Below are 19036 nucleotides of genomic sequence, written 5' to 3'. Positions count from 1 at the left end.
AACATATGAAGCAATTTCAGCTTTAATAGTATAACAAAGAAAATGACATTTTAACCAGCAAGCAATCTATTTCAGTACTAGTATGTATGAATTTTCTAAGCACAAAGAGAAGTACATACATATCCAACAATCAATCACCACCTTTATGTATATAACAGAATCAAAATACAGGAGAAAAGTCTGCAAAAATTTTTACATGGCAAAGGTCCAGTTTGTAGACCAAGTGAAGAACATATATCCTTTGAAAACATTACAGCATACAACAGGCAATGAAATTTGATTTAACTAAGAACTTGCTCTTTGATAAAATGGCTACTTACATTTACAACTTATCAATTGTGGAAGGCTGCTTGAAAAATGTCAGCAGTTTGAATTATGTCTATATAGGTTTACAACATCATTACCAAAAGGCACACCTTGGGTTGCCAGTGCATGGCTCTGTTGATGACTTTTATCTCTGTCTCCATGAGATTTTCACTTGCTAGGGTCCCTGTATTGCAATACTAGGCAGGCTCACGAGGACGAGTCACCCAAAGTGTGCTCAAAGCTCGTAGTCGTTGGAAGTACTCCCCCAAGGCAAGCAGACCTCGAGCTGCTTGACGTGTTGTTAAGATTATTGACATCTGCTGCAGAGTTATCTGGCGAAGATGATCAGCCTATTTGCCCACAAAAAAAAAAAAAAAAAAAAAAAAAATCCATTGTCAGTAAAAATGCTCCCAAGCTGAGGTGCATAACATTAATTCATTGGGCCTAGTTCTATCCATGATCACAGCTAAAGAAAAAGAAAAAAAAAATGTTAGTCATTTAACTGTAATTTGTAAAATAAAAATCAATCAGCCTTGTTATATCTTCCAATAAGGTTATATTACTGAATTTTAGTAAAATTTCAGTCAAACTTATAATATAACCAGATATCTACCAGAATCAAGCAAGTGACTTTAAACACAATAGAGTGATTTTATGCTACAAATTGAAGATACCACGCTGAATTAAATGGTAAGTTCAATCCATAAATGAAATTATATCTTTGTTGGTAGAAATAAACTTAGCTACCAAAATAATCAATCTTCCAAGCATATCATGAAACATATTACCTCCTAAACCAATAAAGGCAAAATGATATTAATAAATAATAATGACTTCATGAGTTTCAATTCAGAACCATTTCTCAATTTTTAGCAATGAAATCAGACATCTCACATGGTGGACTATACCTGTATAACGATATATTAAATGACTTCAAGTTCTCCTGTCAAAGGTTGAGTAGGATGCAAAGATGAAAAGAGAATCTTTTTTTGTGATCATTGTTATTAAAGGCATGCCTCAAGCTCAAGGCTCACCAGGCTCCAAGCCTCCAACCCTAACGCCTTTACAAGAAAAATGCAGGCGACATTCACCAGGCACTCGCCTTATGCGCCTAGGCATGTGCCTTGTTCCAAGTGCAAGGTTCTAAAAAGGCACGCCTTCTTTTTTTTCCACCTTTGGCAAGCATTTCCATTAGCATAAAGCACTTCCACCTTCAGCAAGCACTTCCATTTGTTGATTTACTAGAATCCAATACTAACGCACTAGAAATTTTTCAAAATTTGTATCGTTGGTAATAACTAATCATCGAAATCTTATCAAACCACCACACTCAGACTTGCAAATCTCCCATATTTCCATGTATAGCACTACCACTCTCTTATTATCTTTTCAAAAAAAAAGTATTGTATCTACACCTCTTTCAAGATCTATACCAACGGAAAAAGGGAAAACATCATCCACTAGCTTAAGAACTAATACTCCTTTAGTTCTTAGAGAAAAGTAATATGATAATATATTAATTTTCAAGACAAATATCAAGAGGATGAAGGTGTAGAAGAAGATTAATAAGATTATGATGCTACTCTTGATAAAGATTTTTATGATTGCTTGATTTTAGTTTTGAGACATTAAAATACTTAATTTTTAATATATTAGTGTCTTAAACTTTTAGTTTATTTTTATTTTATTTGAATTGCAAAAATATTATTACTTGAATGCTTATTGGTTATTATTATTTTTGGTTTTATGATATTTGAAGTTTGATGAAATATTCATATTTCTTTGACTTTCATGAATATTTTTTTTATTTTTGCGCCTCATTTCTCTCAAGCGCGTGCCTACGCCTTGTGCCTAGGCTCCAAGACCCCTTGAGGCCTTAGTGCACTTTGAGCTTTTAATAACTATTACTATGACACCTCATCAAAAAGTGTAATAATAGCTATTTCTAATTCAATAAGCAGAACACTAGAATAGAAACAAGTATCAAGTTGAATAAGAGAAAGATAGAAGGGGAACAAAAAAGAAACAAAGAAATTGAACAAAAACTAAAAACAGCTGTAATGTAGCCTGCCTTGAGTTTTCTTCCCAAAAAACCAAGGCAATTAAAAAGACTAAAACAAGTTTAAGCATAGTATTTATTTATGGCAAACGGCATATTAATACCCTTGTAACATTTTTTGCAGTCAATCCTATAGCAGAACTTTCTGTAGGGGTGAGAGAGGAGAATAGAAAGCCAATATCAGTGTAAAGTTTGATACAACTTCCAGCTTGTTACAAAGGTTAATAATCAAAAGAGTAGATTTCAAGACAAAAGAAATGATATCGAGAGGTAGAAAGGAAAAAAAGTACCAAAAAAAGCAGGACAAGAAATATTCAAAGCAAAGCCCATGCTAATGCCAAAAGAGCTCTTCAGTCCCACAGCAAATTGGCGAAGAAATTATCCCAGAAAAGTTGGACAATAGCGTGGAGCAAGTATAATCAAGTTCAATTTTCTTTAATAAAAGTTGGATAATTTCAACTGAATTTTTATGAAACTTATAGATTCAGTTTCTTAAAAGCTTGCCACATAAGTTGACCTTTATAAAACAAAGATGATTTGTACCATCAATAGCCTATACCATAATTTAACAATATGACTTAATTAAGAGGGAAAATGCTTATGGAGCAGCAGAGAGAATAGAATAAGAAATGATAAGTTTACAAGTCCTTAATGCACAATGTTTCAGACAAGTAATAGACAGGTTAAAAAATGTATAACCATGTCAAAATTAACAATATTATATTTGATGTTATGTATTATTTGAAATAGTTGTTTATAATTGATTAACAATATCGTTTTGGACTTCCAATGACTTGTTTCTAATTGATTATGTAATATTAAATTTTTTACAACAAAATGATGATGGTTATAATTGTTGATACTATTTTCTTCATGAGAACCTCTCAGCACATACAACTTATGAATTAAAACATAAAAAGGATTTCTAACACCCATTGGACTGCTAACTAGATGATCTGATGGACAAGGATTTCGAGTGAGAGAGAAAGAGAGATGCATGAGACCAACTGACTAAGAATATTGAGTAAAACCATTGACACAGCAATGAGAGGTTGCCCTATATTACCTGCTGCACAAAGCGTACCAAACCCTCCAACTTCTCCATTGCAGTATCCATCTGTGGCATATGACTTGCTTCACCCAGTCGACCAGCTGCTACAGTCTCGGCAAGAGTTTGCTGGAGTTTTTCCATTCCTTGTGAAAGAGCATCTTCTGCCTGCTGGCATGATTGTTTAAGGTTACAGACGTCCAAAAGTTGTTGGTCTGTCAAGGGCTCAAGCTGAGGCTTGAGAACCTGTAATCAAAACTTTGTTAATATACCTCAGAATAGAGTTGGATCAGAACTTCATTAAAAATATGACAGAAATTTCAATGAAAGAAGCGCAAATAAATTGGGTGCTTTGATAAATGCAGTCACCATTATGGTGGGCCTTAAAGTTACAATTAAACAAAACGGAAATTAGAAAATTTTTTACCCCTTGCAGGCACATCACATTACAACATAGTAAGAACTAGAAGTCTGGAACATACAAACCCAGCAAGAGGATGATCAATGCTAAGCAATATTCAAGCATATGCGCAACGAAACTATTTACAGGAGCAAAGATTGCATGGACTTCTACGAAGCTATGTTTCTGGCATTCAGGGATGAAAGTGTGAGTTTAGGGCACAATCACCTTTTGTGAGGTGTAAGGGCCACCTTATGCTTTTGGTAACAACAAAAGTGCCCATCCAAAATTCTGTAGTAGTTTACCAGAATGCACATAGAAGACACAAAGTGTCACCACTGTATTATGAAGAACAAATATAATGTGTGGCAAAGGAAATATCTCAAAGACTTTTACACAACAGACATGAAAGAGCAATAACCAAATTCTTCTGATTAGTCACACATTCAAGCAAATGCCAACATATTGCGTGACATAAAAGAAACTTTAAATACTAACCAAAGCACTGCCATAAACAAAGATAGGTTTCAAATGACTTAAATCAAGCGATCTAAATCCAAGTGGTAAAGGGGCAAAATGGGACTGGGTAAATCATAGTATCAACCTGTAAAGTGCATGGATATATGCACATATCTAGTCTTCCCCAGAACCCACATAGCAAGAAGCGGTGTGCACTAGGAGTAGGACATCCTATTTATTCTGGTTCAATATATTACAGTATATAGATCACACAATTCCTAACCCTAATATTTCAACACATTAACAACCTCACATACTTAAAGAATACATAACCCTCGTGCATCACCTTAAGAAGCTCCGAAGGGCGAAATCCTCCTATCCACAAGAAAAACCGTTCCGCTGATGATTTCCACATTCCAGACATCAGATAGAAAACATCAGCCTTTGCAGCAGTTGCTTTCATGCGAAAAAGTTCAGAATAGTGGTTTATGCCAGTATCTACAAGTATGCGAAGCTCAAAATCACTTATATGAGCATTTAAAGCAGTCCTTAAATCGCAAATGTTTTTATTTTGTTCTTCCAACCAGTGTCCGTACTCCATCTCAAAAGTGGCAATACCTGCAGAATCCTCATTGTGGGCTTATAACAGAAAAGAAAAACATAAAAGAATAGAGCACAGAAAAGAATAGCAAACAAAGAACTTTGCACATCAACCTTCAAGAAACATAAGTTTAAATTCTCCCATGGAGCATAAGCAAACAGATGCATATAATACATTTAATCTGTGTTTATGGAAAGTCAATCACTATATTATTTCTCTGTATATTCTGTATTCTGTATTCCTATTTAGGATTTCTTATTTAGGATTTCTTCCTAATTAGTAGAACACAATTATAGGAATCAATTGTATATATATACCCATGTACAGATTAATTGAAATTAAGGAGAATCATCTCTTTCTACATGGTATCAGAGCAGGTCATCTATCTAGGGTGACTATTTGTTCTCACCACCCAGCTCAGGAGAGACCTTGGCCGCCAACGGGCAATTTCGACTCCGATCAACATCGCCGGCGTCGCCTCAACCCCCTCATTCCAATTCCACCACTGTGTGCTGTTGCCTGATCTAATACACCATTAAAGGACTTTTGAGGTTTGGCTCTCAGATCCTATTTCGGTATTTGCTTGATTTTTTATTTTAGATTATTTTGCTGCTGTAAGCACTTTGGATTAACGTTTCGGTCAGTTTTCTTTGTCTCAACAAATGGTAGACAATAAGAATGTTATTTCTGATGTGATTCCGGTGATGACTAAGATCACGGAACACAAACTTAATGGTTCGAATTACCTGGAGTGGAGTAAGACTGTTAGGGTCTATTTGCGTAGCATTGATAAGGATGATCACCTTACTAAAGATCCACCTACGGATAATACACGACAAACTTGGCTAAGGGATGATGCTCAGTTGTTTTTGCAACTTCGGAACTCAATTCACAGTGAGGTAATTAGTTTAATTAATCACTGTGAATTTATTAAGGAATTAATGGATTACTTAGATTTTCTTTATTCTGGTAAAGGGAATATCTCCCGTATTTATGATATTTGTAAGGCATTCTACCATGCTGAAAAAGAGGATAAGTCTCTCACGGCTTATTTTATGGATTTTAAACGGGTATATGAGGAACTTAATATATTGTTGCCTTTTAGTCTTGATGTGAAAGTTTAGCAAGCCCAACGAGAGCAACTGACTGTTATAAGTTTTCTTGCAGGCCTTCCTTCAGAGTATGAGACTGCTAAATCTAAGATTCTCTCAAGTTCTGAGATTTCCTCTTTGCATGAAACGTTCACACGGGTCCTTCGTATAGAGAGTACCCAATCTTCACAACCTGCCAGTAGTGCTCTTATTAGCCGTAATCCAAATGGACAACGGGGTAATAGAAGAGGAAGTAGAGGAAAAATTACAGGCAACAGAAGTAATCAGTGTAATGAAGAGGCTAGTTCTAATCAGGACTCAAGAGGAGTCATTTGTTATTATTATCATGAGCCTGGCCATACAAAAAATAATTGTCCGCAACTTCAGAGAAAAAATCAGCGATCATAGATGGCAAATATGGCAGCAGAGAATTCTACAGTATCTTCCTTTGAGAAAACTACTTTGGTATCTGCAGAGGATTTTGCACAGTTTTCCCAGTATAAGGCATCTCTAAAGCCTACCAGTTCCCCTATCACTGCGATCGCTGAGTCAGGTAAATCCACTACATGCCTTATGTCTTCCTCATCCAAATGGGTTATTGATTCTGGTGAGATAGATCACATGACAGGTAATTCTAGTCTTCTATTTGCTTTTCAATCTAATCTCACTTCCTCTACAGTTACTTTAGCTGATGGTTCTACTTCTTGTCATGGGTTCTGGAACTGCGAACCCGACTTCGTCAATTTCTTTGTCATCTGTTTTGTGTCTACCAAAATTCTCTTTTAATCTACTTTCTGTTAGTAAACTTACTCGTACCTTACATTGTTTTGTTTCCTTTTTTCTTGACCAGTGTTTGTTTCAGGATCTTACGACGAAGCAGATTATTGGTAGAGGACGTGAGTCACGTGGTCTCTACATTCTGGAAAATCATGTACCGCAGTCGCTTATTTGCTTCAGTACCTTAACACTTCTTGAAGGTCATTGTAGATTGGGCCATCCTTCTTTGTCTACCATAAAGAAGCTGTGTCCTCAATTTCAGTCTTTATCAATACTAGAATGTGAGTCGTATCAGTTTACAAAACATCATTATTTGCTTTCTGTGTCTAGAGTCAATAAACGGGCTTCATCCCCTTTTGAGTTAGTTCATTCTGATGTTTGGGGTCCTTGTTCTGTTACTTCTAAAACTGGATTTCGTTATTTTGTTACTTTTGTTGATGATTACTCTCGTGTTACCTGGTTATATTTAATGAAGAATCGTTCTAAATTATTTTCTATTTTTTGTGCCTTTTGTAATGAAATCAAAACTCAATTTAATATTTGTGCGCATATTAAGAAGCGACAATACCAAAGAATACTTTTCAGCACAATTTCAGTCTTATATGACACAATTTCAGTCTTCATCAGTCTTCCTGTGTGGATACCCCATCCCAAAATGGCATGACCGAAAGAAAAAATCAGCATCTTCTTGAAGTAACTCGTGCTCTTCTTTTTCAGATGAAAGTTCCTAGACACTTTTGGGCGGATGCAGTTTCTACGACATGTTTTTTTATCAATCGTATGCCGTCTTCTGTCCTTAATGGGGATATTCCTTATACCGCTCTGCTTCCTACAAAATATTTGTTCCCTGTTGAACCCCGTATTTTTTGTTGTATCTGTTTTGTGCGTAATGTTCGTCCACAGGTTACTAAATTGGATCCAAAGTCTCTCAAATGTGTCTTCCTTGGGTACTCCCGGATGCAAAAAGGGTACCGTTGTTTCTCTCCTACTCTTAATCGTTATCTTGTTTCTGTAGATGTCACATTTTTTTAGTCCACTCCATTTTTTCCTCAATCATTTGTGTATGAGAGTCAGGGAGAGGAGGATGATCTCTTAATATATACTGTTCAACCAATGTCTAGTCCTCTTCCACAGCCTATTCCTTCTGTCTCTAGACCTACTCGACCTCCCGTTGTTCAGGTTTATTCCAGGAGATTGGAGATTCCTGACTCAGATCCTCCACCAGCTACTTCGTTGGGAGATCCTGTACCTCATACTGATCATGATTATGATCTAGACTTATCCATTGCTCTTCGTAAAGGTAAACGTTCATGTACTTACCCTATCTCTTCTTTTGTTTCTTATAATCAATTATCTTATTGTTCTAGGTGTTTTGTTACTTCTTTAGACTCTGTTCCTATCCCTAATACTGTGGGTGAAGCATTGTCTCATCCTGGATGGTGTGCTGCTATAAAAGAGGAAATGGAGGCTTTAGATGCTAATAGTTCATAGGAACTGTTGCCTTTGCCCACTGGTAAGAAAGCTATTGGTTGCAAATTGGTATTTACAGTAAAGGTAAATTCTGATAGTTCTGTGGCTAGGTTAAAAGCACGCCTTGTAGCAAAAGGATATGCTCAGACATATGGGGTTGATTACTCTGACACTTTTTCTCCTGCAGCTAAACTTACTTCTGTTCGCTTGTTTATCTCTTTAGCAGCTACATATGATTGGCCCCTGCACCAATTGGATATCAAGAATGCCTTCCTTCATAGTGATCTTCAGGAGGAGGTGTATATGGAGCAACCACCTGGATTTGTTGCTCAGGGGGAGTTGGATAAAGTTTGTAGGCTTCGAAAGTCTATTTACGGCTTGAAACAAAGTCCTAGGGCCTGGTTTGGGAGATTCAGTGAAGCAGTACAGGAATTTGGTATGCAAAAGAGTAAGTGTGATCACTCAGTATTTTATAAGCAATCTGAGGCTAGTATAATTCTCCCGGTAGTCTATGTGGATGACATTGTCATCACTGAGAGTGACTCTACAGGTTATTTCATCTCTTAAAACCTTCCTCCAAACCCAGCTTCAGACCAAAGACTTGGGATTATTAAAGTATTTCTTGGGTATTGAAGTTATAAAAAGTAAGAAGGGTATTTTCATTTCTCAAAGAAAATATGTCCTCGATTTATTGACAGAGACAAGAAAATTAGGTGCTAAGCCTTGTAGTGCACCAATGACTCCAAATTTACAACTGTTAGCAGGGGATAGTGAGTTGTTTGAAGATCCAGGGAGATACAGAAGATTGGCAGGAAAATTGAACTACCTTACAGTCACTCGTCCTGACATTGCTTATGCCGTTAGCGTGGTAAGTCAATTTATGTCTTCCCCAACTGTTGCTCATTGAGAAGCCTTGGGACAAATCTTGTGTTATCTGAAGGGCGCTCCAGGAAGAGATTTTTTATATGGTAATCATGGGCATTTGAATGTTGAATTTTTTCAGATGCCGACTGGGCTGGATCTAAGGTTGACAGGAGGTCAACTACTGGATATTGCGTTTTTGTCGGAGAAATTTTGGTGTCTTGGAGAAGTAAGAAGCAAAGTGTAGTTTCTCGATCTATTGCTGAATCCGAATACAGAGCCATAGCACAATCAGTATGTGAGGTAATGTGGATACTTCAATTACTAGATGAGACAGGTTTTAAGACCTCCCTGCCTGCGAAATTGTGGTGTGATAATCAAGCTGCTTTCCACATTGCTTCTAATCCGGTGTTTCATGAGCGGACCAAAAATATTGAGATTGATTGTCACTTTATTCGTGAAAAGATTCAACAACAGATCATCTCAACAGGACACATCAAAACTGGAGAGCAGTTAGGAGATATTTTCACAACAGCTCTGAATGGAGCTAAGATTGACTACATTTGTAACAAGTTGGGCATGATTAACATCTATGCTCCAACTTGAGGGGGAGTGTTATGGAAAGTCAATCACTATATTATTTTTCTGTATATTCTGTATTCTGTATTCCTATTTAGGATTTCTTATTTAGGATTTCTTCCTAATTAGTAGAACACAATTATAGGAATCAATTGTATATATATACCCATGTACATATTAATTGAAATTAAGGAGAATCATCTCTTTCTACAAGGTTTATGGCTGTTAGACAACAATTTGCTTTTATTGCCCATTGAAGGTAGTATCATTCCTCGTTTGCATAATCTTAGAACAGAATTGCATATCATACAAAGCATTAAACTTTGAAATAGCAACAAATAACTTCAAGTTTGAGTTGTTCCCCTGATCAGCTACTTTCCTTTATTTTTTTATGGTTTCTCCTTGTTCTCTAGCAACAGTCAAGATAAACCTAATCTAGAATCATCAAAAACTATCCACACTAGACCCGGCCATAGGCCGGTTCAGAACTGGAAAAGTTTAAACCAGACAGGAATTGAACTGCAACCGTCCGGTTAGGTTTTGGGCCAAACCAGATTTTTTTCATTTAAAAAAATTAAAAATAAAATTAAAAAAGAAAAAAGTGGACCACTGGATTTGAACCGGAACAAATCGAACCAGAACTAGAAGCTTGGGGGATTACAATTCTGGTTCAGGTTTACCCTTTGGGTGAACTGGAACTGGCAGTTCCGAGCCAGTTCGAATCAGAATCGGCCCAGTGTCCAGGTCTAATCCAGACAACAGATTTGCAAACTTGACTTTAAAAGTTTATCGAATGGGACATTTAACAATACAATCTGATTGCACAATGCTTGTCAAGATAATGTCTTAAATTTCTTCCATGCCACAAAATGAGTTCCTAGATGTCAATTACTAAACCAAGTGATGCAGTATAGGAAGATGATATTTTTGAATTATTTTAATTTAATTTTTGCTTGTGAATTAGGAACTTTAGGTTTCTATTATTAATTAGGAAGTAGAATTTTATTTTATTTAGGAAGTTTAATTAATTTTACATTCCTAATTAGAGTTTGATTTGTATTTTCTTAATTAGGTTTTCTTAATCCTAGTAGTAGTAGGATTAATATTATTCTAGAAATATCTATGTAATCTAAGTATTCTAAGAGAGATTATTATGATATTATTATTGAGAATTAATAAGATTTGAGGATTTGTTTTTCTTCTTATTTGTGTCTCTACCCTTTGAGAATTTAATTCTCAACCTTGTTTCCAGGTTCTACATCAATTTGGTATCAAAACTTGTTCTACATCAATTTGGAATTAGAGCTTGCTCTACATCAATTTGGTATCAAAGCATGTTCTACATCCATTTGGTATCAGAGCATGTTCTATATCAATTTGCTATCAGAGCTTGTTTTACACCATCAACCACAAAGTGAGAGAGACATGCAATTTCAATTAAACATATTAACATTGGAGAAAGATAAAAACAAGTGTGTGATTGTGCCAGCATTTTGAAAAACAAACCTGAGTTTATTGGCCCAGCAAACCCCATATGACTAGTTTCTACCCCGCCTATATATAGACCCTGCAATAAAATATATATTTGCTTCAATTGATGAGAAAAAGAGGAAAAGAGGCAGTTTATTAGGTCAAGAAAATAACAAAAAAAGTCATTTATTTGCAAAATATCAATCTTCTCCATGCCTGATGTCTAGCCCTTTCAAGCTCCTGCTCCAACTGAAACAGCTTTAAACGGCTTGATTCTAACTGCTGAACATAAGCCTGCAAAGAATTAAATAAATTCAAATCACCACACCAAATCACTTGTTGCATATGGGTAGTAGGTTTCAAAGTAATTCTTCATACCTTTTTCCTTAAACGGCTTTTACGAGCAGCCTCACGGTTCTGTGCAAGACGTCTTTTTACCTGTAAACTCTAATATGTAACTTTGTGAACCAAGTTTTCATGAGATTTCAGAAGAGCAGCAAGCAAGGAGCATCATCTCAGTTAAAAATTGACTAAAACTAAAGGAAAACTAAAATTAGAATTTGATGAACCAAAAGACATTCAAAAATCGATATAGGGCATCCACAGAAAAAAAATAAAAATAAAAATAAAAATTATATTGAATAATGGGAGAATAAATTATTAAATCAGGAAGAGAGAGCCTGTGAGACGGTCAAACTTGCCTTATCAATGGGTTTGCTTGCTTCTTGATCATATTTGCTAGAAGGCCCAAGAGTACCATGTGAAGTATCTTCTGACTAGAGAAATTATATAACATATATGCTTTAGCATATCAATTAGAAAAAGATGCTCAAAAATAAAAGGATTTAGCAGAATTAACTTGAACAAGCAGCACCTGATTGTCTAGCTTTGTATCTGCTGCTATTAATATTGGTTGAGATGAATTTGGATTGCCAGCTATAAACATTGATGTGGATGCATTTGAAATTCCATTACTCTTAAAGTTTTCTCCCCACATGCCAATCTGGTGGATAGGGTCATACATACCCATCCTTCCTGAGGAGACAAACTGTGTAGATGGAGAGTTCATGCTTTTTCTACTGATGATAGAGGTAGCTCAATAAGCTTTTGAAACAACTGCATATATGTGGTCAAAGAAAGAAGATAAACTTCTACTTCAATTGATATAAGAATTTCAGAGCTAAGAATGTTTATATTATCATTCAAGGGTAAGCATGAGAAGTAAATTTTTTTTAAGAAAAAAAAAAAGAAAACTGCAATGAGATACTGACTGACTCACTAATTATAATTTCAAACTAACAGAACTACAGTGCAGAAGAATCTTCCCTGAAAACTTAAAAGGCAAAAGGTTGAAAGTGAACTGACAACACCCCAATTACACCATTATGCTATCAAAGTACAAACAAAATGCCACACTGCACATCAACAGTGAAGATGTTATGCAAATTTTATGGCAAATAAAGGACGAATGATGGCTTGTGCAAGTGCCCAAGTTGCCAACACTTCCACCAAAGGGCACACTCTGCCAGGAAAATCAATATGAATGTGCTCTTCTGAGACACATTTTACTGTAACAAAAGAATACTCACTAAACATCAAATCCCTTTTCAGCTTTATTTTCATTTGTCCAGATTCAGCCCTAAACCACAAGTCATTTCCAGTATTGGATCTCACTGTTTACTTGTCTCCCTTGACTTGCTTATGGTGGACCTAGTTGCTTATCATTTGACATTGTAAAAAAAGATCTTTAAATATATGTTTAAACATATTAAACATTTGTATAAATAAATAAGAAGGAGACATAAATAAAGAAAAATCAAAAGGATACTTTGCACAAAAATTGGAGGGACTTGCCTAGAGAAATGAGAAAGAAAAGGATCACCAACATTTTTGTAGATTTCATAATAAGAAAAAGTCCTCACCCAGAGTGAAGGAAATAAATTTCACTGATCTTATAAGTGAAGACGCATCAATTAGCCAAAATTCTAGCCTATCAACATAAAAGTAGTCGTGACACTTCAGAACAGCACAATCTGTAGTGAAGGATGATAACAAACACTATGAGAAAGGATATACGAATGAGAACAGTTGAAAGTCAAACAACGAAAATTGTGCATGAAGTTCCCACAACAGGAGGTCCACAAAAACAGGTAAACAAGCAAGCTAAACTAAGTTGAAATTTTCCAGAAACATATGCTCAAGCATTTTTCACTATCAACTTAAAGAGCATCCACAAAAGCACAAATACTCTAGACAACAATCCAACTCCAAAGCAACATAGGACTCTTATAAGTTCACAATGAGGTTTCCACTTTGCAGTGGAGTGGAACATATCTAGCCATAATTGGAAAGTTAAGAAAATAACACTTCTTTTCCCAACTGATAGCCGCAATCACATATCTGGAATTTTTACTTCCAAATTAACCAGAAATTCAGTTTAGTTGCGGAACAAGAAAATTAAAAAATAGCAGAATTCACTAAAACAAGCACCAACACAACCCCAAAAAAGAAAGAGAGAGAATCAATATAGAAAAGAACAATCCTTTTCATTCAATCCATGATTTCTGCTATTTCATTATAAAAACCATAACTCAACCCTTCAAATGAACTTACAAATCCAACATCTTCTAAGAAACAAATAATCAAAACACCCCCTTTGGGTACTGGAAAACATAGATAACAGCATGAAACCAAACACATATTATATTACATGTATGAGAGATTATGCATATATATTATATGCACATAACTAAAAAAATCCAATCTTTCATCTCTGAGAACAACACTTTATTTCAAATCAATTGAGTAATATATATTATATATACATACCTAAAAAAAATCCAATCTTTCATCTCTGAGAACAACACTTCATTTAAAATCAATTGAGTACCACTAGTCCATAAGTTGAACTACTCCTACTGCTTTCAGTAACAACTGAACAGCTATAAAGCCCCAAAAAGAATCTGAATTTCCTGTTCTTTCGCTTCCCTGAACTTTCTCAGCAATCAAACAGACTTCCCAAAAAAAACACACCAAAAAGAACTGGAAAAAACACAAAAAAAAAAAATTACAAACCTTTATTAATGGTTTCAGTCAAAACAACATGAGAGAGAGTTTCCCGCCTCCACAAGCAGCAATACCAGAAGCAAGTCTAAATCGAAACCCTAGTAGTCCTACTTCTTCAAGGGATCCTCTCAATGTCCTTTGTCCCATCATCATTTCCAACAAGAATCAATTTGGCAACACGACAGCTTAAAAGAGACTCCCCTTTCCTCCAACTGTTCTTTTTTTCTTATTGTTAATCCTATATTCATTATTTTATTTATTTCATAATTCTTTTCCTTTTACTCTCATTTTTCACCCCCCATATTTTTTACTTTATTTATTATTATTTTTCATAACATATTCTTATTACTTATTGTTATTACACTTTTCCATTGTAGATATATATTCTATACACAAAATCTCCATTACAATAATAGAAGATTAACTCCATGTCTTCAAATGCCTAAAAGATAACATATAACCTCACACCACACATAAATATAATTTTAACTTTTTTATTTATATAAAAAAGTGATAGGATAAAATAATACATATTTTTTAATAAAATTATTATAATTTTATAAAGATATATTAAATTATATATTTTATACATACAACGATGGAGATTTCAAAATATCATTGTAGGATCTTAATATCACATGAGAATTAAAAAATTATTGAACGCTTGATTAAAATATCATTAACTACTAATTAAGTAATTAAATTTCTTTTATTTTAATTTTAAAATTATAATTTTCTTTGTATATTTAATTTTCTTTTTTAAATTTACAACCCCTTTACTATAGATATGAAAAAGTTTTTTTTTTTTTTTTTTTGAGAAAGCTCATGATTTTCCACAGACAGGGAGAGCCTATAGGCTTTCTTCTCCACATGACTGACATCCACTAATCCATATACACATTTGCTTACATAAACAATAAAAATTCTGTCCCATCAAATATATATATATATATATATATATATATATATATATATATATATATATATATATATATATATATATATATATCCTTGGCTTATCGTGAGCTACAGATAGTGAGCTACAGATAGTCAAAGATTACACATATGCTTCCACTATGATAGCTAACATGCGCACCAGGTATCTTTCACTACTTCTGGAATGCTTAACCTGCGCACCCCCAGCCTATAATCTCCCTACGTTTACCCCTGACGTCATTTCCCGGTGTATGCACCGACCGGACATAACCAATGCATCGGATTTCTCTCCTCTTTTTTTTTTTTTATTTTGAGCAACATCAACGCATCGGAATTCTGCGACAGTTTTACAAGTAAAAGAATGCGAATCGAAAGGCGTGTGAGACACGCATTTTAAGAGCATGAATACAAGGTGGGAAGAATGAGGACGTTATCGCGGGAATTTGAATATCAGTTGTGAATATGGATAGAGCCCGTATATATTTTAAATTATTTAATTTTCATGAATATATTATTATTGTGTGAATTTCAAAGATTTAGAGCAAAAAAATAATAATTTCTCTATTTTTGCTTTACAATATTAAAATTAAAAATAAAAATAAAATAATTAAATTAAATTAGATCAAAACCAATACATGAAAATGGTAAGTGCTACGTCGTCAACAAGGGGATGATGATTACAGAGATGATTTGAGAACTTCAATCATTCATTCATTCATACGCTCGAATCATTATGGTGAAGTGGCACAACTTTTCTTCAAGTAGCAATTGAATATTCTCGTATGTACTCCAACCCCTCAGCTTCAGCTCATCTTCTCCTCCCAGCATGCCACTTCAATCAAATTATTAAATATTTTTAGGGCACAAAATTCCAAATCTCTAGTGAGTGAGGCCCCCAAATCCACTTGCTTAATTTTATTTTATTTTTTTAAAATGTTTGGTGAGGCTACCTAATCACTACACGTCCATGCGTTGCCTCTTCATGTCCTTATAGGGACTTTGATGACTTCAATAAACAAATCACTTTAATTATAATTAAAAAATAATGAAACCATTTAAATGAATTAATCGAATACATCATAAAAAATTAACTAATCCCTATTGAAAATTTCTTTAAATATATTATTTAATTAACATAACTTTTAAAATAATTATTTTTTTTTAATATTTACACCTCATGTTGTTCATAAAATAATATTCCATAACATTAATCCTAGTCTGTTTTCCACTTATTGGGAACTGTTTTTTTGTCTTATTTTCACCACTGAAGTACCCTAGCAAGACTCGGAGAATTGGACCTTAGAAAGACAGGTTTGATAATGAAAACTACTAGTATTTAATTAGTAAAGCTCATCCAAAATATTTTGTAAACAAAGTTCCCATGCTAGCCTATATATGAACTCTTTGTCAAATTCTTAACTTTTCTTTCTCTTCTTCTTTTTTTTTTTTTTAATTTTTTAATAGTTTCCAAGCTAAATTGTCAAACCGACAAACTAAATTTGCCTACTTTTTCATGGCAAATTGGAATCAAGTAAGCTAATTATTGGAAAAGGACTGTGTCCATGGCGTTGGATTTAATTCTATTTATTTTTTTTTTTTAATTTTCAAATTATAGAGGAAATAATGGCAAAAAAGAAATTCATAATGCTTGTGATTTGCATTGGGTTATAATATTGCTTTTTTACTAAAAAAAAAAAAAAACTGTCTGCCACGCAAGGCAAGTACGTGCCCTATACGACTATGTTGGGATAAGCATAAAGAAGACAAAAGAATATTGACAAAATATTTAATTTAATTTTATATTTATTAAAAAAGTTTAATTTATTTTATTTTTAATTTTTTATCTAATGTAGTTTTAAAGTTTTAATTTAATTTTAATTTAATTTAAAAATAAAAATTTTTTAACTAAATTTTTTTTATTTTATGATTTAAATTAAAAATTAAGAAATTTAATTTTGAAACTAAATTTTTTAAATTTTTTATTTAAATCTAAAAAGTAAGAAGTTTAATTTATTAATTTTATTGATTTTTAGATTAAATTAAAATCTCGAGCTAAATTAGATAAAAAAATTAAAAATATGTTAAATTAAAATTTTTCAATAAGTATAAGAGACTCTAACTCAGTGAATATATATATATATCTTAATTTTTTATTTAAACTTAAAAATTAAAAAGTTTAATTTCTTAATTTTATTAATTTTTAAGTTAAATTGAAATTCTAAATTAAATTAGATAAAAAATTAAAAATAAATTAAATTAAACTTTTTTAATAAGTATAAGGGTATAATTAAATTCTAACTCAACCAATATATATATAGGAATGGTAAAGAGTACGATACCCATGAAAATTACTCTATCCGAATTCTAATCCGATTAATATTAGTAAAACCCAAACTCACCCCAAATCCATTTAAAATTTATTCTCAGCTACCCGGACCAGTCATAAACTCAATTATTATTACTCGAAAAAAAATTAGAATTTATTTAATTTTATATATTTTAATTAATATTTTGTATAAAAAATTATTTTAATTAATAATTTATATTTTAAAATTTTAATAATTTCATAAAATATTTTAATTCCATTTTATATAAAATAAAATATATAAAAATTTATAAATATTATTATAAAAATATATATTTTATATTTAATCAAGTATTTATAAAAAATGGATTCAGATAATGAATACCTAACATATAAATTTGAACCCAACTTGAATCCGTCGTAGATATTATTTTTCAAACTCGAATCCGTCTCGAATCAGATTATATAATATTCAAATCCATCCTATTAGAATTTAATCAAATCGAATACCTATAAAAATTCGACCCGTTATCATTCTTATATATATATAAAAAATAAATTATTTAAATTATAAATTGAATAAGATATATATTTTTTTTACAAAATGTAAAGATATACAGTATATATAATTAGTGCAAAAAGATGACATGAAATGTTTCAGTAGATTAACGTTTCAATAACCTGAGTATTTATTTCATAATGCAGAAAATTAAAAAAAAAAAATAAATTTCGTTTTTTAAAATATATCATTTCAGTGTAAAAAAAAAAGGTAATTTTAGGTTAGGACACCGATCGAGAAAATGGATTCTGGAGTGCAATTAATAAGTATATATACTGCAAATCGACGTTGATGCGAGTTGTCTTCACGCATCACTTTATTACTAACCCTTCCCTTTTAACTTTAGAATAGAAACTTCCTCTCCATATTTATCTTTATCTTTGACCATCTGGGCCCTATTTTATTTTTATTTTTATTTTTATTTTTATTTTTCCACAATTTTAACTTCCTCTTTTTTTTTTCTTAATGTATTGAAACAATATTAATTAATATTTTTAATAAATATTATTTAATAAAATTTGCTTATTTTGAAATAATTTTTTTAATAATTATTTTTTTTTCAATGTTAATTAGTATGATATTTCATTTTTTTTTTTATAAAATTAAAATTAAAAAATTTTAAAAAAAATTGTTTTGATTTATTTTATCCATATTGATTGAAAGCAAATTATGAACCAAAGAATTGATATTAAAATTATAATTCATTGGCACCGGAGTCATTTATGGGATGAGTAGTGTGTCTCAAATTGTCTATTAACAAGTTGATTAATTATAAAGAGTAAATATTAACAGATGTTTTGTATGAGTGATTCGATATTTTTATTTTTTAAGTAAAATTAAGTATTTAATCTCTTAAATAGATAAAATATCCATTTAAGTTATTTTACTCTTTAATAGGTAGACTCGACATGAACAATATTTATTTTAATTTATTGAATTGAATATAGCAGTGAAATATAAAAAAAAAATTATAAACTGTAAATGGATTGTCTATTTGGAGGAAAAAAATTTTAAATTATTTATATTATTATTTATGAAAATTTTAAAAA

General features: G+C 32.5%; 1 protein-coding gene across 7 annotated transcripts; it reads right to left on the bottom strand.

The window, feature by feature from the left end:
• Positions 1-116: 116 nt before the first annotated feature.
• Positions 117-14436, bottom strand: LOC110671048 (transcription factor TGA1). Of its 7 annotated transcripts, none has more exons than XM_021833416.2 (11): positions 14197-14436; positions 13951-14109; positions 13044-13154; positions 11996-12237; positions 11823-11897; positions 11500-11559; positions 11338-11415; positions 11158-11218; positions 4619-4890; positions 3432-3659; positions 117-656 (listed from the first exon to the last, which is right to left on the bottom strand). In XM_021833416.2, the coding sequence occupies exons 4-11, from the start codon at positions 12188-12190 to the stop codon at positions 504-506; spliced, it is 1122 nt and encodes a 373-aa protein (XP_021689108.1). In that variant the 5' UTR covers positions 12191-12237; positions 13044-13154; positions 13951-14109; positions 14197-14436; the 3' UTR covers positions 117-503. The 7 variants fall into 7 exon arrangements, with proteins under 7 accessions (XP_021689108.1, XP_058006338.1, XP_021689111.1 ...); XM_058150355.1 differs by having other exon boundaries at positions 13044-13111; XM_021833419.2 differs by having other exon boundaries at positions 13951-14114; positions 14197-14435.
• Between the last annotated feature and the right edge of the window lie 4600 nt (positions 14437-19036).

The sequence above is a fragment of the Hevea brasiliensis genome, chromosome 7 (assembly GCF_030052815.1).
Source record: "Hevea brasiliensis isolate MT/VB/25A 57/8 chromosome 7, ASM3005281v1, whole genome shotgun sequence".
In the NCBI taxonomy this organism is placed as follows: Eukaryota; Viridiplantae; Streptophyta; class Magnoliopsida; order Malpighiales; family Euphorbiaceae; genus Hevea; species Hevea brasiliensis.
This window is presented reverse-complemented; position numbering and strand designations above follow the sequence as displayed.